Source organism: Thunnus thynnus, chromosome 8 (assembly GCF_963924715.1).
Source record: "Thunnus thynnus chromosome 8, fThuThy2.1, whole genome shotgun sequence".
NCBI classification, from domain to species: Eukaryota; Metazoa; Chordata; class Actinopteri; order Scombriformes; family Scombridae; genus Thunnus; species Thunnus thynnus.
The window spans coordinates 34,008,585-34,034,972 of NC_089524.1; the positions used below are offsets into that span (position 1 = coordinate 34,008,585).

The window sequence follows — 26,388 nt, forward strand, 5'->3', positions numbered from 1 at the left end:
GTATGGTTAACTTTAATTCACATGCAAAAGAGTGCATTGACAAAACAAAGTATTATAGACTTCTTCTCATAAAACAATGATCTTGGGGTTGGAGTGGTATCTTATCCTTAATAACGAATCTGTGATTCTAAACATGAATAATACCCTCGTTGAGCTTTTATAATAATACCCATTTTGAGATTTTTAGAAATTTAGATTTCTTTAAATTTGACTGTTTTGAGTTTAGTTTTTTTTCCTGGCACATCATCATTTTCATCCTCATCAAACCATTCAGTGAGACCAGTGAGTCTCTCCACTCATTTATGCAGGTTTTTCCTTTCACTTTTCACCACTCTGTGTATATACTTCTGTTACAGTAGGCAGATATTTCTCTGGGAACTAAGGTTGATATTTCCACCGTAAAATAAGGATTAGTCACACCTTTTTGGCAGGGAATATGTGTGATTTCTTAAAGCTAATGGTCAGCTGTGCACTGATGACAGTCCATGCTTGCATGTCTCTGGCTGTCTTTGTCCGTTGTGTTCCACACAGGAATCATCAGAAGGTTGATCTTTTTAATGCAGTCTATACTTGGAAAATAGCTTGATTAAAATCAGATTTAACAACTGCAGGTCTGCATACTGATTTAAATTACTATGCATATATTAATATCATATAGCGTTGTACGTACATATATAATTTGACTATGGAACTTTATATACAGAAATATATCATATCAGAATTTCTCCCCAAGAGTGCCTTTTGATCTCTGACACGTTGGGATGCACTGGTCCAGCATCGATTATCAGTAAACCCCTCAGCAATTAAAACACCTCTGAAGCATGGTCTGGAAAAGAGGGCGTTGTGATTGGCTGGGAGACTACGGAAACCCCGCCCCCTCAGCTCCATGTAAACAAACACAGACTGAGCATGCGTCACTGGAATAATGGAGGACTGTCTTTTCTACCCGGACTGATGATGTCTGTATTTCTACTCTACTACCTGTGACCTGAGAAAAAACAACTCGTCTACATTTCAGCGTGTGTAAGTTAATGTTAGACACTTTAGAATGAGATCGTTTGTATTAAAGTAGAAGTAAAGAAACTGACGGTCAGCAACAAGCCGTGTTTGCTAGAATGCTAGCAGAGAGCGGGGCAGCTGTCAGAGCTCAGTCCGCTTCTGCTTTCACTCAGTAACGTTAGTTCTCCGGTTTGACACTGCGACTCGCATTGTGTGTAAATGCAGGTTACTTGCTGTTTACGTCATAATATGGCAGTGGTTTGTTTTTTTGTTCTCTACACTTTTAATACGTGAGTTGCAGAACAAGCTATCTTGCACTTAGCATGTTAGCTAGTGGACTAGCTCAATATTTTTCCGAGGAGCAGCGCTGTCAGTGGGCCACGGTTTTTAACAGACATGGTTTTCATCCAATCACAGACTGAGAATCAGAATCAATTGGGAAAGTATCCATTCACAGTTACCAGTGGGCGGACCCCTACGTCTTAAGGGTTTTGCTGGTGAAGTCCGTAAAGCCGGAGTTTGAAGTATGTTGACTGTTATCTCAAAGTTGAGCATCAGCTCGGTTGGTTAACTGCACACGAAAAGATCCTTATAAAGCACATCACATAACTAACATAGCGTTAGTCACATTGGAGGTTTACGAGATAAATAAGTTTATAGCATTTATAGCAAGTATGTTATACCTCCGTAGCCTACGGTGGGAACTTGAATGGATGCAAAAAAATACTGACCTCAGTTTTTTGAGGTAGAGAAGTTGTGCTTGAGACACAACGTTGAAGTTAGCGTCTGAATCGAAAGCTAAGGGGAAAGTTATGCTAACCATCTTGTGTTTTTCTGTTTTCACAAATAGAATAAAGGTTTCACAAATTTGAAATGGAGTTTTAAACAGACCAAAATCTACATGTTAACCACATACAGGTTTGGCTAAGTCTAGATATTGTGGGTTTTGAGTTAGATGTATTCTTGATGGAGAAAAAGCAGTAATTGCCCTTTTTCTGTTTTCACAAATAGAATAATAGCATTAAGGCAGTTTCTATGATATTTAGTACTATTTCTAAGCACAGAGAATGGGGGCAGATTGGGTTAGAGGCTTAAACTGTTATAAAGTGCATCAGACACAGTCAGATATGTTACTGTCAGACATGTATTGAGAGCAGCAACTATTACTACAGTAATTGATTAGTTGATCAGCAACTACTTTGGTAATCCATTAAATTTTAGTAATTTTTCAAGCAAAAATGCCAAACAAAATGATGGTTCCAGCTCCTCAAATATGACCATTTGACGATTTTCATTGTCATATATGATAGTAAACTAAATAACTTTGGGTTTTGGATTAAATGGTCAATAATCAATTAATAGACAAAAAAATGAAAAGATTGTTTGTGTTAGTTGCAGCCGTATACTGTATGTAAACTCAATGTTTTTATGGTCAATTCCATGTTTTTCTACCAATCAGAGTCGAGGTCATAGTAACAGTCCCAAGATGACCACAGACACGCCAGCCCAAAGTGTGGGCTCAAGGATAATGACGTTCACCCCGTCCAAAGAGGAGTTCAAGGACTTCAGCCGATACATTGCCTATATGGAGTCACAAGGAGCACACAAAGCTGGAATGGCAAAAGTAAGTAGTATTATATAATCTATGAGAAACTGTGTATTAATCTACACAGAACCTGAGAAATCTCAGCATCCCTCTGTTTCTGTTCTGTTCTTCTCTTGCAGGTTATTCCACCTAAAGGCTGGAAACCCAGGCGGACATATGATGATATAGATGACCTGGTGATTCCCGCTCCCATTCAGCAGGTGGTGACCGGCCAGTCAGGCCTCTTCACACAGTACAACATCCAGAAGAAGCCAATGACCGTCCATGAGTTCCGCAAGACCTCCAACATGGACAAGTAAGTTTACATAGTCAAACTGATAAGTGATTTCTATAAGACCATCACTGTGATTACTAAACAAGCTCCTTCATAGGACTTCAAATGGTTTTCACTGAATATCCCAAAACCATTTCTCATGGCAGGTTCTGTAATCCCCGATATGTGGATTTTGAGGAGCTGGAGAGGAAGTTCTGGAAGAACCTGACCTTCAACCCTCCCCTTTATGGAGCTGATGTCAGTGGAACCCTCTATGATCCAGTGAGTGGTAATAGACTGGATAATGCCACCACCTGGAACTTACATCTATTCATTGTGTTAAAACAAACCTTTCAATATAATACTCACACACCAACTATTTCTAGTACTTTCTTTTCCAGGTCAGTTAAAGGTGTCACATGTAGCAATTTTTCATCCGTGTCATCCTCTAACCTCTGTTAAATTCCTTCTTCACAGGATGTGACTGAGTGGAACATTGGCCATCTCAACACCATTCTGGATACTGTGGAGAATGAGAGCGGGATTAAGATCAAAGGAGTCAACACACCATACCTCTACTTTGGGATGTGGAAGAGTGCCTTCGCATGGCACACTGAGGACATGGATCTGTACAGCATCAACTACCTTCACTTTGGAGAACCGAAGTCCTGGTACAGTCACTAACAGAGCTTCACACATGTCACAGTGTCACACACTGCTTTTCAACCTGTCACTGCTGCACTGCATTAGCAGTATCATGTTTTAAGATTTCTATTACCAATGACCTTAATGTACAAACATAAGAAAAAAGTCAGTGATTCTGGCTGACCTTAAATGCAGACCAAGTGTTAATCAGTAACATCTCACATGGTCCAACAGTGATTCACTGACATTGTGATATGATGACAACATGTGGATATGGACGTGCTAATCCTCCCACCCTGGGAAATCTGGAATGCTACCTGAGCCAGTTAGTTAAAAGACTCAACTTTAAAACTCCACATAAAAAGAGTTGCACACTCTGTGGGAACTCTTAAGTCAATTATTTTTTGCTGCTTTGTACTTGTACTCCACTATGTTTCCTAGAGTAATATACTACTTTTTACTGCACTACAGCTACACTGGCAGCTGGAATTACTGTTTACTTTGCAAATTAAGATTTTACATACAAAATTATAATCGGCTTATAACATTGTAGAAAATAGTAAAAATTGGCTCCTCCATGACCAGCTACAACACACTACAATACATCACATTGCTGTACATGATAATGCATTAGTAATGATAATATTAATGATGTAACATTCTGAAAGGGACCCTTCTGCACAATGAGACATCACAATTTAGGTAGATATATCTGATAATACTTCCCTACTTTTACTGAAGTAACATTTTGAATTCAGGGCTTTCATTGTTTGTAATGGAGTATTTCTGTTCTACTTTTACTGAAATAAAGGAATACTTCTTCCACCACTCTTTATATCTAAGATGGCCTGCCTCGGCTGTAAACCACTAGACTAGAATAAAACTGAAACACGACATTGCAAATTTGCTCAATGATGTATAGCATCATTCAAATAGTCAAAATACTGCCATGTAAATCATCTTTCATTCTAGTTTCACAGAAACACAAAAACCTGTTAAAAAGTCTGGTGTGCTCAGATGCACAGAACATTTATTTGCATGAAAGTTCATTCTGAAGCTTTGGAATAGTAGTTGAATAAAAAAACAGGTTGACTTTCTAGCTTTTCTAATCATGTCAGTTGTCTCCATGACAACAACTGAAATGTGGTTTAAAAAAAAAAAAAAAAAAGAAACGCTGGAAAGTGGACCTTCTAGTTTCTGTGTTTTTCAAACCAGTGCTAGCGTATTTCACCTATTGATCTCTGTTTGAAAATAGTTCTTGTTAATAAATCCTTTTGTCTTCACTGTAAAATACATCTGCACATCATTCAGTGGGTGCACAGGTTGTAATGCACACTTATTTAGTCAAATTGCTTTGAAGAATGTGATGTGTACTCTTTGTGGAGACTGCATCCTCTCTGGTTACTTTAAGGCTGTGTGGTCGTATAGTCTGTGCTTATCAAATACAACAAATGACTGTATAAGCAGCATCAAATGATCCCCTCTTGACATGTATTAAGACATATAATAATACTCAGCTTGGAACAATAACGTGTTTGATATGGTTTTTCCACAAAAAAAGTATAATTACCACGATGAAATCTTTAAAATTACATCTCCTGCTTCTCCCTCATTCAAAATCCAGAATCTACAAATACGCAGATATTGTTCATTTTAAAATTGTTGGAATGCACTATGTGTTCATAGTGTTGGGATGCAATCCTCACTCTGCTGCCTTTGTCATAGCTGTCATCTTATTTAATATATTTGCACTTTTTTTGCTCCTCAGGTATGTCGTCCCCCCTGAGCATGGGAAAAGACTTGAACGACTTGCCAAGGGTATGTGATGGGTTCTTACAGAGTTCCATAGATGGATTTTAATGTTACATGTCTACAACAGGCACTCATCTCTTTAACCAGGAAATGTTTCCATGTTTGTCCTGAAATGTATATGAAATTGACCATTCATGCCACTCTAATTTTGACCTTTGGGTCATGCGCAGTGGTTTTAAAGAGGAAGTCAAGTTGCTCTCAGTGAAGCTCTGTACTACATGGAAAGTACCTCAGAGACCATCACAATGTTAACACATCCCATTTACTAGTTTAACCTCTAAATATCTTAGTAAATACAGACAACCAGAGAGGATTATCTGCACTGATGTGGATGTCTGTGTTTCCAGGTTTTTTTCCAGGGAATGCTCAGAGCTGTGAAGCCTTCCTGCGCCACAAGATGACTTTGATTTCACCCTCAATCCTGAAGAAATACGGCATACCGTTTGAGAAGGTGACCTTTCATTCACTAAAAGTTGACATCATGACATTGTGGAGAAATAAGAAACATGTGACAACAAAGGCTGTAACAAACAGGAAAATCATTAGAAGGATTACATATTGATAATGATGATGATTTATTCATTTCAGCCCAGGCATATAACCCAGGCCTTTATTTGAAACAGGTTTATATTAGAAACAGGCCTTTATTAAGTATATTTGATCATATTTTAGTAGGAAGCCTCCCTGTTTTCCATCAGTACAATCAATTATGTCATACTCACTACTCAGAGCAGCAGCCATGGGTTTCTCTTCTTTAAAACAAATATTGTTCTCACTCAGTAATTAGTCTCTTCACCAGTCTTTTCATTTGGTGTTAAGCTGTCGTCTATGAAATTCTCCTGTGCATATTAAACACGTATTAAAATCCTTTGAGTTGCTCAGAGGGAACAATCCTTCCTATTCCTGGTAGGTATTTTATGTGAAAAATCTGCAGGAAGTGTTGAGTTTATTGACAGAAGCTTAATGCAGATTAAAAAAAAACACAAGAAAGTGGAAGCGACTGGAAGTAGAGTTTGATACTAGTATTTCTGTTAAAAAGAGAAAGTGTTCTCAGCAGAGTGGTGACTATGACATGACTTGCACTGATGAAGTCAGTGCTATAGAAATGTACATCATTCTGAATTCACCATGTGAACTATTAGAGTACATTTGTCAACTGGCTTTTAATGGAGAATCTGCTGTAACTGTAGTATAAAACTGTTAAATCAAATATTCTATGTGTTGTTTTATTATTCAGGTCACTCAGGAGGCTGGGCAGTTCATCGTGACATTCCCATTTGGCTATCATGCTGGTTTTAACCATGGCTTCAACTGTGCTGAGTCCACCAACTTTGCCACCCAGCGGTGGATTGATTACGGCAAACAGGCAACACTGGTATACAAAGCATCACTTGAACTGTATATTAATATTAAGCTGATGGAGATCACTTGGAAAAGCTCCAGATGCATCTTTGCAACAAAATTTCAAACGGCTTAGATATTGTGGCTCATGATGTGATATTATTTAGTGAAGTTAACACACCTAGCTTGCAAGTACTGAGCAATAATTACCAAAACAATGCTTAAGTCTCTATTATACCTGTGGTTTGATTCACCTAGTCTTGTGAGGGGCATAAGAGGAAAACCTATTGAGCGTATAGATTTGAAAGGCTTCATCCTCTGAAGACCATGAATGAACTGGCCAATGATATTTTGACATTACATGTGTTGAAGTGCAAATTTCAATCTGATGGTGGCTCTGTAGGGAAGGTCAGAGGCCACAGAAATTCTTAGAGATTATCCTCTTGGGAAATACACAGAGGAAATTTGGTCATAAGTTATCAAGATGTCTTGCTCAGAACCAACATTTCATTTCCATTCTTTTGTCCTGCTGCTAACAAGCCAGAATATCTGAAATACTCTAGAGAATATTATCAAGCCAATAATGAATTCAACGGTTCCTCAAGCATTGTTTTGTACTGCTCTGTCCTGTTTGGTTCAAACTAGGACTAAAATGTTCATCTCTGTTTTCCTTTCAGTGTTCGTGCCGTCAGGACATGGTGAAGATCTCCATGGATGTGTTTGTACGCAAGTTTCAGCCTGACCGCTACAAGCTGTGGAAGGCAGGAAAGGACAACGCTCCTATCGACCACTCCAAGCCCACACCAGAGGCTGCTGGGCTTCTGAAAGAAGACAAGACCGAGCCTTCAAAAGAGAGTCCCACTGAAACTGGATTGGAGGAGCCCCCAACCCCTGTCCAGGAGGACAGAAGGTCTAGAATTATATACAATTTTCTTTGATGAAAGCTTAATTTAAAGAATTCACATATGATATTTTCATAGCAGTTAAATGGGTATTTGAATCATAAATTAGAACAAATTAAATAACACCCTCACTCACTGCATTGATGCTTTGCTGTCACTAGTCTGGTTTCCCTTTGAGTCTTGTTGGACATGTCTTCACTAATGTCCCCCATGCATCAGCCCAAAGCCTCAGACTGGGACAAAGCGTCAGCTTCAATCTGTTGAAGCCTCTGAAGATGTCAAACCTGACCTGACCATGAAGGAGACAGAGGAGGTGGAGCCAAAGAAGGCCAAGTTGACCCGCACAGAGTCTCCAACTAAAGTCCCTGTGAAGCCAGATAAAGGTACCACACAGTTCATATATGTAGGAACACATACTGGCTGTTTAGACAGGTACAATACACCCTGTTGTAATCATGCACATGTGTTTCTGTGAGACCATCCCCAAAAAACAGCTGTGTCATGCACTGAGCTCAAGTTCAGCTCTCACTATTTTTGTAGGTTCTCACTGAATCTCTCTGGTTTAGAGTTTAATTTCACTTCTTCATGTCTGTCCATACTTTCAGATATCAGCCTTATTTTACTGATCACTTTCAGCAGTATTAGAGCTGCATTAGGTTATTGTTGATGCAAACTCAGTATTTCCTGCTGACAGTGATGGGTGATGAGACGATGGACTCAATGATGGCGGTGTAGAACTGGATCAACACTGCAGTAGGTTGAGCTTCTTCAGCTGCCTCAGGAAGAACATCCTCTGTTGGGCCTTCTTTGTTATGCAGCTTATGTTGATGTCCTCGGTGCGTGACTGTGGTGGTGTTGATGGTGGTTGGAGGGAGGGGTGTGGGGTTCTCTTGAAGTCTATTATCAACTCCACTGTCTGGAGGGTGTTTAGCTCCCAGCTGTTATGGCTGCTCTTGGATGTTAGCCGCGCCACTTCCTGTCTGTACGAAGACTTGTCCTCATCCTGGATCAGACCGATGATGGTTGTGTAAATGTAATGGGACAGAGTGCACAGTGAACTAACTAACTTTGGAGCTAACCCCCTCACTTTTCCAGCACATCCAGAAACAACAGACGTGACTTTTTAGCATTTATTAACTGACACACTGTAGTCTGTACTGTACATCTACTGCCAGACTGACAACTTCCTACTAACCTTTTCCTCTGCTTCGCTCACATTCACCATCACCTCTCTGCCGCTCGCTCTTTTTCACTCGCTACGCAAACATACTACGCAATTCCTTAATGGAGTTACGCTACCAATAGTTTCCCAGGCAACGACACAGAGGTTGACTCATGTACCTAACAGCGCTGCACAGAGACTCCCAAACGCTATTGATTTCTGAATGAATGGATATTTGGCGTTAATTTTGGCATTAAAAAATTTTTTTTTGGCCTGATGGGCGTTCTTGTGATAATCATATGAGAAACACTGATTCAGTAAATGTTCAGTACATTCAGTAAATGCTCAGTAAACGTTGAGTACAGTTAGACCCAGCAGTCTCCATTAGGTTGGACGAGTTCAAAGTTGTTTTGAATACACCCCCGTTTTCACAGGTAATTTGTCTGTCCCTCCCATCGCAGGAAATAATGGATTAACATTGACCAGGTGAGTCTGTCCAAGGTGTGCACTCCAAGGAACTCAATGTTGCAACACTGAGTGCAACGCTGAGGGGTGTGTGCTTAGACTGTGACTTTCTGAAGTTGACAAGCATCTCCATGGTCTTGTCGATATTGAGCACTAGATTATTGTCCATACATCAGCCCACAAGGTGTTTGACCTCCTCCCTGTACAATGTGTCATCATTTCTGCTGATGAGCCCCACCACTGTGGTGTCATCCGCAAGTTTGATGATCTGTTGTCCCCTGAATCTGGCCTGACAGTCATGTGTCAGCAATGTAAACGGTAATGGGCTGAGCACACAGCCTTGGGGGTTCCAGTGCTCAGCATGATGGAGTCTGAGATTCTGTCCCCAACATGAACTGACTGTGGTCTCTCGGTCAGGAAATCTAGAATCCAGCGACACTTGGAGGTATTGAAGCAGAGCGGAGAAAGTTTCTCCACTAGTCTCTGTGGGAGAATAGTACTGAACGCTGAACTAAAATCAACGTACAGCATTCTAGCGTAGGTGTCTTTGTTGTTCAGGTGACTGAGTACTGTGTGCAGTGTGGAAGATCTTGCATCCTCCGTAGATCGGTTAGGGAGATAAGCAAATTGGAATGGATCCGGTGATGTTTGGAGGCTGTGTGTGATGTGTGCCTTGATAAGCTGTTCAAAGTATTTCATCACTATGGAGGTCAGGGCAGTGGGACGGTAATCGTTAAAACAGGCCACAAGTGATTTCTTTGCTACTGGGATTATTGTGGTGATTTTTAAGCATCTGGGGATAATGGCTTGACTCAGAGAGATGTTAAAGATGTCTGTTGAAGAACATCTGCTAGCTTGTCAGCACATTCCCTAAGCACATTTAGGGGGCTCACAGTTGAATTTGGCGTAGTCAAAGTCTCTTATAACAATAACCATGGAGTCTGGAAAGTTTTTTCCATTGCATTCATTTGTTCAGTGAGTGAAATTTTTATAGTTTTTGAAAGATGATTCTAATTCAGGAGAGCAGTATTTTAACAGTATCATGACATTGTTGGCCCATCCATGGTGGATAAAAACATATTCCCCCTCTGTTGGTTTTCCTGGTTGCCTCTGAGTTGCGGTCTGCTCTGTGGAGTTGTAATCCATCCAGCTGCAGCGCGCTGTCAGGGGCAGACTCACACAACCAGGTCTCAGTGAAACAGAAAGCAGCCGAGAGTCCTTCCCAGATTCGCAGAGCACTTCCAGTTCGTCAACTTTGTTGTAAAGGGAATGCAAATTTGTGAGGAATATGCTCGGGAGAGGTGTGTGTGATCCATATTGGCGAAGTCGCACAAGTGCTCCGGAGCACTTTCCCTGGGTCCTCGTGCATCTCATGGCCAGGACTGCGGCTCCACCTGTGACAAGAATGTTCAAACAGCCTGGGGAAAAAGAAAAATCCAGTTTGATGTGAGGAATACAAAGACCAATGTTTATGAGTTTGTCTCTTATAAAGAAGATCTTATTAAGAACACTATATACAATAGAAATAAACAAAAACACAGTAGCAAAATATCATGGCTACCATCTGTGATGCCATCTTGTCTGAATATATACTATATTAACTAAGGCCCAGAATGTCCCATCAACATGGTTCTTACATACCTGGAACACCATCAAATTGTTTCAGATGTTTCTTTTATTAAAGCTGTCCTAAAACATGTATAGTACCACTCACATGTAGACCAATTCCTGGCATTTCTGAGTAATTTACTCTGAAAATTAACACGTGTGCCTTATTTTAATCATGCAAGTGCAATGAGAAGCACAAGGTGGTAGGTCTTGGATGCAAGAACCAGTGATGTGTCTGTACATTCTCAGCCAGTCACATTACTGATGTCATAGCTGAGCCAATCACCATGAAGCATGATATCAATAAATGAAAGAAAGAAGAACTATAACAGGAACTATTTCAGTCATCGGTTCTACTGTATCTCATGTCATAAATGATCACATTGTAACTGATGTGACAGCAGCATTTGCACTGCAATGAATGTCACACTGTGCTGCCTTATTTGAATGAACTTCCCACCTGTTTGTGCCTCTCCTGCCACGTGGGCTCTGGGCTCTGGGCTCAACACTAAATGAGGAAAGAGAATTTTGGGTTCAGGAAAATATCAAATTGTCAGAGAGCTTCTTATGCTGGTTGTTGCACTGCCACAACGCCATTGAAAAAATGTTTTTCTTTGGATCATTACTGCGTACAATTATTTCCTTTTAGCTAAAAATGTCTTTCAATCACAGTAATATTTCTGAATGATGTGAAATATGAGTAGCTGAAACAATCATTTACTACTGCCTTATTATTTCAGACACAGTGAAAGTCAAACCAGAGCCTAAGAAGGAGAAGGACGCCAAGCCGCAGTCTAAATCTCAGTCCAAAGCCAACACTAAGAAAACATCAAACAGACGAAGCCCGTCAAAAAAAGAGAAGAATGGCGTGTCAGCAGCAGGCCCTCCTGAGCCTGCTGAAAGTCAGGTGGTAGCTCCGTGCTCTGAGGAGGTGGGCGGCAGTGAGGAGCCCGAGCTGGGCAGCAGCTGCAGCCCAGCACACAAACTGTTTCACAGGACGCTGAGCCCTGCTGATGTCCTGCATGTCCACAGCTACGCCAAAGGAGACTACGGAGAGGGAGAAGCCCCACCCAAAGAAGAGAAGAAGACTGATGGCAGTGACAATGAGATAGAGAAAGTCATCAGACATGTCAGCAAAGCAGTAAGTGGTTACAGATGTTACACACGCTTGTTTGCACAATAACTAACTCAACTATACATTTTCTAAACTTTGCCCTACTCTGTTCTATTCTAAAATGTATGTTGTTAGATTGATTCCTTCTGTCCAGTGGTTGGTCTAGTACCAACCTGCACAGACTTGAATCCATCTCAGTGAGCAATTCACTGCCTGTATGTAGTTTTTGGCTTGGTGGTGCATTCAAGGATTTATCAAGTGTCTCAGACAAATGCATCAAGGGAAAAAAATCTACTTTAAGTATTTTAATTCATATACATATATTGTATGAGATGCAGGTTCTTGGCAATGTTTACTTAAGCCTACTATGCAAATGGCATACTGGTAAATGTCATTATGAGATTTAAGGTATTTATTATTTTGGAATTGATCATCTAGATAGATTAATCACATATAGTCTGATATTTAGCTGTACAATGAAGCCTACACATGAAAGTAGTGAAGTAGTGCTCTTTTCTGTATTTAGAGACATGACATCATAATTTCTACTTTGTGGCTGAGGATGTTATAAATAGCAACTCTCTCCCAGGAGTAATGCTTCCTCCTTGAAGTTCAGTGTAGGAAGCTTCATCAATATCTCTGTGAGATAGGACTGATTTTAGTCCTAGATGAACTTCTAGGACTCCTAGGAGAGATTCTAAGACAAAAACAGGCCTTGATGTCCAAGAACTAACAGTCATAAGTTGGAAGCATTACATTGATAAGCTGTTAAATGCATGACACAAAAAATAAGCAACCACTTGCAGTGAAAAAGATAAAAGTAGATTTTTTGTTTGGTGTCTCTCAACTGGCAGCTCTCAACTCAAATGACTCAAACATCCTTAAACACAACAACAGGAAGAGTTCTGGATGCCTGGAGACACAGCAGAAACACTGTAATGAATTAGCTACCAGCTGCAAGTTCACTTACAGAATACTGAACAGAGCTGCTGCCTGGAAGGAAGTTTACTCTTAATAATGGTTGGCAGTAATGTGAAGAATACTTGTCATTAATGGGCTAAACCATGCAGAACCACCAGTATGGTCTGTTGATAAGCTGGTGTCCAGCCTGACAGGAGGTGTTTCTGTCCAGCAGGGGGCAGAAGAGCTGACTGGAGATGGAGAGCTAGAGAGTGATCTGGGACAGCTGCCGGGCCACCACCCGCTCATAAAGGACGGCATGAGTGATGAAGGTCTGCCACATCAACATTTGTCTTTCAATGCTGTATTTCCAGGAGCAGACTGCAAAATGTTTTCCATCAGTGAAACCAGGGCAAAGAGTAACATATGTTAATTAAATCAGTGAAGGAAGTGGATCACTAAAAAGATATAAAAATATATATGCTGACGATGTGTTAAAAATGCTTACAATAAGGTCTATTTATGTGTTTATTTAATCTGTAGTTGTGTGCTAACGTTTGTGTTTTTTTTGTGTCTCAGAGGCCCCAGAGGAGGCCCCCCCAGTAGAGGAGGGTGGTCTGGAAGGGGAGGGCTGGGCCAAACCTCTGGCTCACCTGTGGCAGAGCAGACCTCCAAACATGAAGAAAGAGAGAGAGTACAACCAGCGCATGGGCTCCAAACCTCCATACTGCTCCATCTGCATGCTGTTCCACACATACCAGCAGGTACACAGCACCACAGCACACTCCACCCACCAGTCATTCTCCCAGTACTACAGACACATACTCCTACTCATAAATTTATGAATTACAGAATGTAAAGTTAAACATATTATGGACATTTAAATATATGTTTAAGGGATGTCAAAAATAAGAGTTCATCAGCACAGCTCATTTAGATTGTCCATGGCCTGACAATCAGATCAATCTACTGCTAACTGTCAATGTCAAGTTACTGTATTTAGACACTGAAGTGTCTTTCATATTCATAGTATAGCTTATCATATTCATCCCATCTGTCCTGGTCCCCTGAACGGTCTTTTATACAGTTGTGATGCTATATTGGATGTTGTTTCAGCATTACTGAGCAGCTTTGGCTGATCTGAATGAGCCGCTTGGATTTAATATGAACAGAAATATGAGGATATTCTTCCCTCCTTGTTTCCTGTCATCTGTGACATATCTTAAATGTGAACATAAAACTCAATCTACTGATCAGGACTGTGTGATACAATTAAAAGCTCCGGGGCAAGCAAGTGGACCTTGAGCTGAGATTGGATCTGTCTCAATACCCACACTTGTGTTACTTTTGTATATCAAGTGCACCTCCAGTAACTGCCACAGTGGCTGATTAAATTACAGTGCTTCAGATCTAGGATCTTATCCAGCATGATGATTACAGAGTTGTATTATCATGTTTCTAGCAGGCTAATAAGGATTTAAGTGCATCTGTATCTATGTATCTCAGACACTATGTCCAGAGGTAGCAACTGAGATTGTGGAGGAATATTCCCTGGATGAGTGGAGTGCAAGCAATTAATAATTATAATTCAAAACTTGGAGAGCAGCAAACTGTCTCATAGACATAACTGTCTTGTAAACTGGTTCAGAATAGGATATCTAGACACATGTGCCATAGAGTTGTATTTCCAGCAGTGAGTATTCTTTGAGCATGATCACATTGTCAACCTAAACCTAAATGAATATCATTTGTTTGTGTCTCTGATGGATCATCTCTAGAGTGTTGTAAGCCTCATATGTGTGTTCTCAGACTGAATGTGCAAACAGTGCAGTCAGTCCTGTCATGGCAGCCGGCGGGCGGATGCGGACCAAGCCTCTGATCCCAGAGATGTGCTTCACCACCACCACAGAGGAGGACTCAGAGTGTGAGGAGCAGCCTATCACACCTCACCTGGAGGAAGACGGAACCAGCCTCCTCATCACCTGCTCTCAGTGCAGCGTCCGGGTCCACACCAGTCAGTACACACACACACACACACACACACACACACATCTTGCTCACACAACACACAATGTGTTTGGTCCTCCACGGTGGAAGAAGTACTCAGATCCTTTACAACAGTACCAATACAGCAATATAAAAATACTACATTACAAGTAAAAGTCCTGCATGAAAAATCCTACTTCAGTAAAAGTACATAAGTATTATGAGCTTGATGTAGTGAAAGTATTGCAGTAAAAGTAGTGGTTTGGTCCTTCTGACTGATATATTATTATATATGACATCATTAGATTATTAATAGTGAAGCATCAGTGTTAGAGCAGCATGTTACTGTTGTAGCTGCTGGAGGTGGAGCTAGTTTACACTACTTTATATACAGTTAGCTAGTTTAGTCCAGTGGTTCCCAACCTAGGGGTCGGGCCCCTCCAAAGGGTCAGCAGATAAATCTGAGGGGTGGTGAGATGATTAATGGGAGAGGAAAGAAGAAAAAACAAAGATCTGAAACACAAATCTGTTTTCAGTTTTTGGACTTTTTCTCTAATCTTTGATTTTTGCTGAAATATTGGATCATTTGAACATTTATTGAAATGAAAGCATGTGAGAAGTTTAGAGGGAAAAATCACTATTTGGTGGAGCTGTTAACAACTCATAGACATGTGAAATGTGACCCCGACTACACACTGCTTTTTGTAAGACGTCAAAAGCCAAAAAGGTTGGAAACCACTGGTTTCATCTTTAACAATGTGTTGTATTTTAAAAGCTTGTTATATTATCCATTGTGTCAAATCTTCATCTGAAAAGTAACTAAAGCTGTCAAATAAATGTAGTGGAGTAGAAAGTACCATATTTCCCTCTGAAATGTAGTGGAGTGCAAGTACAAAGTAGCATCACATCAAGTAAAGTACAAATACCTCAAAATTGTACTGAAGTACAGTACTTGAATAAATGCACTTAGTTACTTTCCACCACTGCTTCCTCTTACCAAGCAGTGTTAGCTTGAACTGAGAATACTGGTTGAAAATCCAGTATGTAACACAGCCTGTATGTGTGTAGTCTCCAGCCAGCCTCATACTGCTCTAATTGTCTCTATTTTCAATCCTTTCATTTTCTCATGTCATTAGCACAGAACTGTTCTTTAGAATTAGACAGTAATATTTGATGACAGAGGTTTGGCATACAACCACATGAAATTCAATCATTATTTTTATGTTCTAGAGCTGTTTCACCATTAACCACTGTTACTTTCATCACTATTACTAAACATTAAGGGAGAATAGTGCCTATCAACAGCACACTTAAAAATCAAGGGCATTGTAGTCTGCATACGCTTCGTCACCTTTCCACTGTGAACAGCTGCTTAGAATGAGTGTGTAGTGTGCATGTGGGACACAGACTGTGTTTTTGTTTGTATGTTCCAGGCTGTTATGGTGTAGATCCAGCCAGTGTGAGCAAGGAGTGGAAATGTGCACGCTGCAAGGCCAACGCCATGACGGAGGTCAGTGAACACACCACGGTTGATTTCCCCAGCATGGCGTGTTGATGTTTAATTTGAGCCTTCTTGGCAGTTAAGTAGCAAAAATCATTCATGGTTGTCAACTCTAATGTGTATTTATACAGTTACTGATCTACATCTCTCCTTTACAAATCAAATATCCCATAATATATGAAATCAATTACATGAACAACTACTAACTAATAACAGGTTAGTCATTGTTTTTCTGCCCCTTTCAACACTACAGCTCACATTTTGAGCTTGTGCTCGTGATGTAGTGGTGCCTCTTTACATTGAAGGTTTGTCTTGAATGATGAGTCAGATAATCAGTGCAGAGAGATGCTCCAGTGAGCACTTCGGCATTGAGATATCTCTGCTTGAATGCTGAGGCTTCCATGTACAATTTGCCAGTATGGAGTCAGATGACCAAACAGTGACTGAAGTGCTTCATTTAACTGCACCATTCTGAGTAAAAACTAAGCTCAGTAGTTTAAGAGAGATCATTTCAGTTTGACCTGGACTCAACCTCTTCTCAGACTCACATCCATGACAGAGGCTGGCTTTGTAACAGGGTTGTTGACTGAATTACCAACATCCTCAACAAGTTAATGAAACAGCTACTGCTGCTCATGATGCTGCTGGTAACAGACATCCAGTGATAACTCTGCATCTGGTAGTCTGCTGTTACTGCAGTTTAGGGCTGTTGGAACACATTTTGAGAATGGAATATAAATGGAATAGTAAAAAAAAAATCAACACCAATCAAATTCTGCAATGACTATTTGAATATGTATAAAGTTTTCCAAGTCTGAATCACAATCTCACATTCAATGTGCTAACATTAACCTCTAATGTTACAATATCAGAAATGGCAGAAAGCGATGCACCCATGGACATCACCACTACTCACTATTTAAGAAGTGATGGGTGGAAAGTTGGATTTTGGTCAACAAAGGGAAAAGTTTTGAAAAAGCAGGCCCACAGTAGCAGACTTGAGCCTGAGTGATGAGTGATGCAGTGTGGAGTTTGGACACAGAGCTCCTAGTCATGTGATCATTCTGGCTGCAGTGCATCCTGACCCAAATATCATGTCACATGTTCATGTAAATAAGCTCATACTGACAGGGATTTATTTACATTTCAGTTAAGTGTGTAGTTTAATTACTATGATCCAGTGCAATGAAAGCTTATTTAATATTTATATTTTAGTTAACGTTATTCATTTTGTGCCTAAGCTTAATTATGACTTAGCAAGAAAGCTATCAGCTGTTTATTGGTAATGTTGGAATGCCCTCTAATGGATAGAACATATAACAACCACATGCTGATAGTGGCATTGGCAATGAATAAGCCTGTGTACACAGTGTACATATCAATAATAGCCTACATCTGAGGGTTAAAAATTCAAATAGAATTTGAATATGAAAAATAATAAGGAATGAAATTGGATTATAGAGGCATATTGACATCTCAACTGCAGATTTATTAACCGCTGGAGTTAAACATTACAGATGCTACTGTTCCTGTACTGTTATATTGTGTTGCACAACAGCCATAGATCACATATACAACTGTTTGATCCAGGAGACGGGCATAGCTCAGTAATCATTCAAGAGTTTATAAACCAAAGTTACATTATTAATAATTGTTAGTATTTTTAAATCAAACACTGCCTCTTTACAGGTTTCAGATACTGTGGTTGTAGCCACTGCTTTGAACATCGATGCAGATGAAGTTAACAAGCTACAACGTGTGCATTTACACGTGTCCTGGTTATGTGTTGGACATGAGAGAAACCTGGATAACCTCATCTCTTCTCCCCAGTTCTGAAGGATGTTTGTCTGGACAGTTAATTGATGACATGTTCTCTTGCAGAACTGCTGTTTGTGTTCGCTGAGGGGTGGAGCCTTGCAGAAAGCCAACAACAACAAGTAGGTTTTTTTTCCTGAGTCCTCTGAAAAGAACATTTAGCTAGTTTAGAACATGTGCCCTTTGATAAAGATACGTTATCCTTGAACTTGATAACATTTAGTTTTTAAAATCAAGAGGCTTTAAAGTTGTGTTTTTCAGGATCAATGCAGTGTTATTTGTGTGTTGCAGGTGGGTACATGTGCTGTGTGCGGTGGCTGTGCTAGAGGCTCGCTTTGTCAGCATCACTGAAAGAAGTCCTGTGGATTTAAGTGGAATCCCTTTGCAGAGATTTAAACTGGTGAGTTCACACTTTTATGAATTAGCTAATGAGCACATGTGGTGGCTGCTAGTTATGATTGCATCACATCTAACCTTGAGGCACTCACACACACACTGCAGCAAAGAGCCACATTTTAGGATAAACTACTGTCGGGATATAAAATACTGTTGGCATCAGACAAAGCACACATTGTACTGTATACTGTTCTCAGAGTCAGGCTATACAGTCAGCAGGGTTGTCCAGCTTGGAAATGAGCTCTAACAAGTTGGCACAGCAGCCAGTTTGAAACCTAAAATCTGCTTCTAAAAGCACTCAGTCATCCAACAGACTTGTCATTGAGCAAAATGCTCAATATCATCCCAGGGTTTCTGCCAGTGTGTTGACCCAACAGAAAACTGATCTGCAACAATTTTAATAATCAATTAATCATTAAAGCAAAAACGCAAAACACTCTGGTTCCAGCAGCTCAGATGTGAATATTTTCTGGTTTTCCTTGTCTTCTTTGATAGTAAATAGGGTTTAGGATTTTGGACTCTTGGTCAGTCCATTTGTATTAACTTAACATATCAATGTTTACAGTCAGATAGTAGTATAATAGTGCTGCAGCCTGCATGAAAACCCTCTGCATAGTGATGGTGATGGGCCAGTTGTCTAATAGGATGTTTTCATTGACATGTAAAGGCTCCATCTGTACCTTGTGAGCTTTGCTTCACCCTGGCTGCTGTTTTGAACCCCAACAGAAATGTTACTACTGTAAGAAGAGGATGAAGAAGGCGTCGGGCTGCTGCGTTCAATGCTCTCACGGCCGCTGTCCCACTGCCTACCACCCCACCTGTGCCCAGGCTGCTGGAGTCCTCATGCAGCCAGACGAATGGCCCTTTGTGGTGCATGTCACCTGCTGTCGACACAAAGGCCCCACTCAGATTGAGGTAAGGCTTTTCGTTAAGGACTTCATGTGAACTAGAGATGCACTGCACAGTACTGTTATATATTAAAAGTTCTCAAAAGTCAGTTTCCAGTCAACATCATGAAGTCATAGACATGATGTCACCTATATCTCCTCCGACAGCGTAATAAAGCAGCCATGCATGAGCTGACTGTGGGACAGAAGGTGATCTGCAAGCACAAGAACGGCCGCTACTACCAGTGTGACGTGGTGCAACTGTCCAAAGAGACCTTCTATGAAGTCAACTTTGATGATGGCTCTTTCAGCGACAATCTTTTCCCCGAAGACATTGTGGTAGGTTTCACAAATTTATCACAAACTTGTCATTTAAAAAAAAAATATGAAAACAAGTAAAAAAAAATCTGAAATTTTCCTTTTAAAGTACATTAACCCTCTTATCATGTCCTTTTAATTTATTATGACAGAAATTGTTCATTTATATTCACATTGCTGTTGTTGAACTGTACAGTACTGGCTGATTTTGTGGCGACAGACAGATAATATCAGCCATGTCTGGATGCTGTATATTTGATTTGACCATCTATTCCAGCCATGTACCATAAACTAAACAGTTCATATTTTATCAAAACATCCACTTTGTTGTCTTTAATTTGACATGTACAGATAATCACCACTGAGGATATTATTAAGTTATATGTTGAAAATTAAGTTGGGTGTCTCAAACATAACGATAACAAGAAGTGTTATCATATATATTCATATTTGACTTGGCATGAGAGGAGAAAAGGTTTTCAATGTGCCCTTCAAAATGTTTTAATCCATAATATGTAGAAGTTCTACACATGCCAGGATGTATAAATGAATGCCTTCAGTCAGTTTGCTCAGAAATGTACAATCTGTGTGTTCTCTGTTAGAATCGGGACTGCGCCCAGCTCGGACCTCCACCTCAGGGTGAAGTGGTTCAGGTGCGATGGACAGATGGCCTGGTGTATGGGGCCAAGTTTGTGGCAGCTCATGTCATCCAAATGTACCTGGTAAGACTTGTGTTTGTTGTGCCAGCTTTGATTTAAGGATTAATAGAACAGTAGACTAATTTATATTGGGAAAGCTGACTTCACTCAGTCAGTAGCTTTCATTTATTAATTATCCATCTGTCTGGGAATATTTTGTTTTGCATTTGTCCATTCCCAAAAGAATTGCTTTTGTTTTTTGAACTACACTAAAACTGAACCTTTAAGATGGCAAAAATGAAAAAATATTGTACAGATCCATTCTCTTATGGGAAAAAGGCTTTCTGGCTCAGTGGTTTTGTAAGCGGTCAGCAGTCAGAAACAAAGTGAGTGTCAGAGCAGTGATTCAAGACAAAAAACATCTCAGATCTCAACACAAAGACGACCGACAAAACTACTCTGCTAACGGCTTAACCAACAGGTTTTGGCTGCTTGTGGAAGACGGATATGTATCATTGTCCGTGCATATGTATATACACTGTGGTGTCACATGTTCAGAAATTCATATTTGTATTATGTGGCTCTCTGATCGCTGGTAAACATGAAAACAAGACAAGAGACATCTGTCAGTCAGACCTGCGGTCAACAACAGCTCACATGTCCCATTAAAATGCCGGCAACAATTTTTAAAATTTTTTTTCCCTCGTACATTTTAAATATAAGCTTATTTTAATTGAAGAAAATGAAAGAAATACATTTAACATATAAACATTTTTAATTGTATTCATTGTTTTTAGCAAAGTTATCTGTAAATGTGCAACAGCACCTGTTGGTTCTTATTCTGAGTGATTGAGAATGAGTCCATATTATTTCACTTCATATTGATAAAATATAGCTTAAATATATTATATTATATTATATTATATTATGAAATTGTTAGAACCAATAAGCTTATAACCTAACCCCTATTATAACTTCAGTGATATTGGGGGTTGGGTGGCTTGGGGTGCCATGATAAAACATTTCATTTCAAGGGGTGCTGTGGCTAAAAGGGTTTGAAACCACATGTCCCATAAAATGTTTAGTGAATTAGTCTTAGACCAAAAACGCAGGAGTCCTACAGGACTACAGGACTCCTGACTCAGCTAGTTAGGAGCTACTTTCAGCTTTACAATGTTTTGAGAATGTGGCTCCAGACATTCCAACCTGCAGTCTTTGGAATGTGCTCTCCTGCAGAATCTTTTAATGAGTAATACAGCTGCTCACTCTTAATCCATCTGTGACTGCAGGTGGAATTTGAGGATGGTTCGCAGCTAACAGCCAAGAGAGATGATGTCTACACTCTGGATGAGGAACTCCCAAAGAGAGTCAAATCCAGACTGGTGAGTGCAACCAACAGCTGCATGGATTCTTTATCCCTCTCATTTCTTAAGCCATGTGTTCAGTTGAAGACAAACTTAAATGTGTGAAAGCCATGAGAGACTTTAGAAAAGACAATGTTGTCATGAAGTCTTGTGCTTGTCTCTGCAGTCTAAAGCGTCAGACATGAGATTTGATGGGATCTTTGAAGAGAAGGAGATCATCCAGGAGTCAAAGAGACAGAGAGTGATCAACTCGCGTTACAGGGGGGACTACATAGAGCCTGTGATTTACAGAGCCATCATGGAGTAGCCCTCACTCCCTGTCTGCTCACCCACACACCACCAGCACTGACAGACTGGAACTGTGCTCACTGTACCTTAACTTAGCAGCTAGCCACTGAGAGAGTGTAGCTCCAGATGACTTCCTTCAGGACCTGCTTTGGACTGTTTTTCATTTTTTATGTCTCATTCATCCATCTTTGATAAGTCAAATAGAATTCTGTTTGCTTAGTTTGACTGCGATCAAGGAAACAGCAGTATTTTCATTTTAGTTTTGCATAGGATTCCACACCACAGTGCAGTAGGCTGACGTGCAGCCCTGGCAGTACATAACAGTAGGAAGCAATATAAAAATGGCATTTGTACAATAAAGTCACGTTTTGACTGTAGGGCACCTATGAAAGAAAGCAGGTGTAAAACTATTATCTACAGTAATGTTAAATGAACAGCTCTTTACTAAACATTTCAATGAACTCTGCCACTCTAGTGTTTACCTCGATTTAAAGGATAATATCAGCATCATTTTATTAATTTTCATGTTGCCGTTAGTGCCTATGATACAAAGCCCGCAGCTATCAAAGAGAAACCTTTTGATTAATATGTATTCTTATATTTGAGGTGATTTGTGAATTCAAATTGAGCTCTCAAATAACTGAATTAATTTCCTTAAATTAATCTTATTGTCTTCATTCCATTTGTCCCTTTTATCTCCAACCCCAAAGTTTGCCCAAATTATTAATTTAACAATATAAAGTTCTATATTTACCAAAACTGTTACCCCGTATACCAGCCAGGCTACTCTGAAGAGGCTAAACTAGAGTTCTGCACTAGATGAAAACTGAAGCCAATCCTGGTCTGTACTTGCATCTTAAAGACCCGACTGAACCAACTTGCCACAACAGTCAGATTAACCAGTTAGGGGGGAAACACTCTTGGTGCCCCTCTTGGCACATAGAAGAAGAATAAGAAGAATATACCTCAACCCTGTGATGTAACTGAGTGGTGCAAATTCCCTGACAAATTTGCGAGTAATCAAATGAACATAGTGATAACAGTGAGCCTGGGGTTTTGGGGGTCACTGGGGCCCCAGAGCCATTGACAGCTTTGCCCAGTTGGTGATCCAGCATTGCTGACTGGTACTGCCAAATGTGAGACCCAAACCTGATCCAAAACCTGAAACTATATTTCACTTTTTGTCCTAAATTACTGACTGTTAGCTCGTCTGACTAAATTAGCTACACGCTGTCTCGCTCCCTCTTCCCATCTATCTATTTGCAACACATGGATGCATGCAATTGGAAAAGTAAGAGAGAAATTTCATCATAAATCACATTTGAAAATTACCAAACCTGACCCGAGCCTGAAGCTTTACACATCAACAACAGCTGGAACCAAAAGGGCCTGAAAGGTTCAGGTAGCAGAACTCTTGGATAACCTCACCACTGACATTTCCACTCAGCAGCTTTATTTACATGCTTAAAACTCCCATTGTCCTCACAAAACTAAATGACACACATATTTTTCTTAGCACGCGTTCTGCTACAATCTTTAGATTCTTCTTTAATAGGCATAAAACAGAAAACTAAATTGCACTGGTATTATCCTTTAATTAAAGGAATACTTCACCCAGAATGTTTGTGTTGGTCAGCTACTTGACTCTGATAGCCTGGAATGACACACAGAATGTTTGTACTGGCAATCCTTCACAAAAACGGAAATGACAGCCTTTTCTTGACAGTAGGTTCTTTTTTAACAACAGTAAAAAAAGCAGCAACACAAATGTTGAGTGTTCTGGCCCAGGTGGCAGAAATACATGAAAATACATGTTTGAGTAGAGTTGGGTATTGTTTGGCATTCTTCAATACTAGCGCAGGTACAATACCTGAGTTTTGTTACCAATACTGAAACAGACCACCCCAAGCCTTGAAAGATGATATGAATTTATCTTATTAGGTTATCATTTTCTTTTTGTTTGTTTCCTATAAAACCATTTTTTCATTTATCAAAAGAAGCAAAAGTCCTCCAATGTTAAACTCAAGCAGGTGTTCCAAGCTCTTTGCTTCAATTTCAGTCTAAAGTTTGCTTTTTGGTTGCTTTTCATTCATAGTGAAACTCAAAGTGCTACAGTATTAATAACATAAAACACACAATAAGTAAACAAGATTACAAATCTGACCAGATATTGACTTACAGCTTTTTTGTACTTGATAAGAATTGGTTGAGCTTGGAAATTCATTCTTGACCTTAGGATCAGTGGTGTCAGAAAAAAATGACTTTTTCTGGGCTTTCAACATCAGTTTGAAGCTCTGTGGAATCTAGCAAGTGGCCTTTGAGTTGAGATTATTCTATAATGCATAAATCTGTTATTTCAAAAGTTTGACCAAGATATGTATTGAGCCGACACTGACGTTTTACAGTGTAACATCTTCTTGTCAGAGCTCTTTGCTGGACAGACTGTAATGTTCTAAATGACCTCAAACATATCTTTGATATTTCTTATTGGCTGGCATGTACACTAATACCAGTATATCAGTGTTATGCTATATACATCACAGATATCCATCTGATAATATGCAGTGTATCTGCATCCACTGATATTCTAGTCTAGTGTTTGGGGGACACAGTGGAATACAGCAGCTTGCCATGAGTCATTTCAAAGTTTTTACATAATATGTTTTGATTCTTTTATTGTCCTGCTGTTGATTGAAAGAATCTCCTTACAACTTCTGTGTCAACAGTTACATTAGATTGTCCGTTTTCTGAGAAGGAATGCGAATATAAACTTTTTCACCCAGTATTCCACGCTACATGGATATTACAAACTTTACAAAGATGACCATATATGGATGAAGTATGTCTTTAAGTGGGAGTAATACCATTTAATCCACTGAATATGCTTCCTGTTTAACAATAACATGAACTGCATTCCTTTCCATTTAATTTAGTAGAAGTGAATATAGCTTTTACATGTTGACTTGTTTTTACCAGCCTATTTATTAAGATGCTTTGAGAAAGTCACCTCTACAGTCTGCAGTAATGCTGCAGAGGTTGAGGTGGATGATGTATGTTCTATTTTTTCTACAGTATAGAGATGAATTTTAAAGAATCCATTCAGATTTTTAATGCCCTTTGTCTACTCAGTTGTTTCCTCACTCTTCTACTGAAAGTTGTGCATTGCACTTTTATTTAAGTCCAGTTTGCAAGGACATTTGAATAGTTGGGTGCTGCCATTGCTAATTTGTTAAAAATCTGTTTTAGAATGTTAAATGTACATTTCTAAGATGTCTTATGGATTGTGCGCCCCTCCCTCTTGGCCAAGCTCATTGATCACATTGCACTTGTTACTAGGACAAGGTGGCCTTCAATGTCCATCATTTGCCTGTGAACTTGTTCTTGTTGTAGTGTGAGACTGCAGACAGAGGAACGCTAGTTCTATAGTTAGTTGTTACCAGTTCTGAGACCATGCTTTCATCAGTCCAGTGGAGAATGGATTTCTATCATTCAGAAAGTATCAAGAGTTGTACATGGGGAGGGGGGATTTTCTATTCTATTTTATTGCATTGTTTTGTAAAACATGTTCTATGTGTATTTTCACAGAAACCTGTGAAGTGTAAATGTCATGTAGTCTATTTTAAGATGTTACCTGTTGACACAGGAGATGAGCTGTCCGTTCTTGTTGTCTCCTCCTGAAGAGAAATAACTCAACTTCCAGATTATCATTCAAGCATTTTGTAAAATTCATTTGTTTGTTTCAGTAAAGAAATTTGCTTCAGCTTTATTTGTCTGTCTTCATTCCACATGTACTCACTTCTTACTTATATTAATTGGTACCACTTTCTAATAAAGCAGCCTTTTAATTTCCCTTTGGGATTAATAAAGTATCTAATAAAGGGTTCAGAAGTCATAAATAAATTACAAAGTGAACTACTAAACCATAACCAGCCACTAAACCAGGTTATGAAAAATCTCTCTTGCCAGTTGTATCATTAATAGTGAAGTAAAATCTCACGTTTCCTACTTTTAAATAAACCATTATGTATGCAGTTATAAATGATAATAAGTCATTAATAAACAGTAATAAACATACATTCTGCAGTTAGATATGGTAATTAAGTATACTGTCCTGAGTTTCCATTTTCCCCTCAGTTATGTTACAATTACACAAGCCATATCTACTGGTTAAGTTTTGTGCAACCAGCAGCAGACTGTTGCAAATTAACCACAGAAACCTCTGTAATCGCACCTCCGTGCATTTTGGGCTGTGGTGCAATCGAAGGGCTTCTGTCATGGGTCTTCAGACCCTATTTTTAGAAAAGTAAAGACTTTTAACCTACATGACCTGGTCAAAGTTTGATTGAAATGTGTACTGTCAGGTGTGTAGAGACAATAAGTAACTGCAG

At 39.6% G+C, this 26,388-nt stretch overlaps 1 protein-coding gene across 2 annotated transcripts; it reads left to right on the forward strand.

Moving 5' to 3' along the window:
- Window positions 1-913: 913 nt before the first annotated feature.
- kdm4aa (lysine (K)-specific demethylase 4A, genome duplicate a) lies at window positions 914-25,766 on the forward strand. 2 transcript variants are annotated; one of them, XM_067598012.1, is made up of 22 exons: window positions 914-1,023; window positions 2,459-2,623; window positions 2,725-2,900; window positions 3,026-3,140; window positions 3,336-3,529; window positions 5,272-5,321; window positions 5,663-5,766; window positions 6,553-6,690; window positions 7,334-7,566; window positions 7,778-7,941; window positions 11,534-11,934; window positions 13,040-13,139; window positions 13,387-13,571; window positions 14,617-14,821; window positions 16,227-16,303; window positions 18,176-18,231; window positions 18,401-18,509; window positions 19,232-19,420; window positions 19,561-19,731; window positions 20,313-20,432; window positions 21,638-21,730; window positions 21,879-25,766. In XM_067598012.1, the coding sequence occupies exons 2-22, from the start codon at window positions 2,486-2,488 to the stop codon at window positions 22,017-22,019; spliced, it is 3,159 nt and encodes a 1,052-aa protein (XP_067454113.1). In that variant the 5' UTR covers window positions 914-1,023; window positions 2,459-2,485; the 3' UTR covers window positions 22,020-25,766. The 2 variants fall into 2 exon arrangements, with proteins under 2 accessions (XP_067454113.1, XP_067454114.1); XM_067598013.1 differs by having other exon boundaries at window positions 13,043-13,139.
- The last annotated feature ends 622 nt before the right edge of the window (window positions 25,767-26,388 follow it).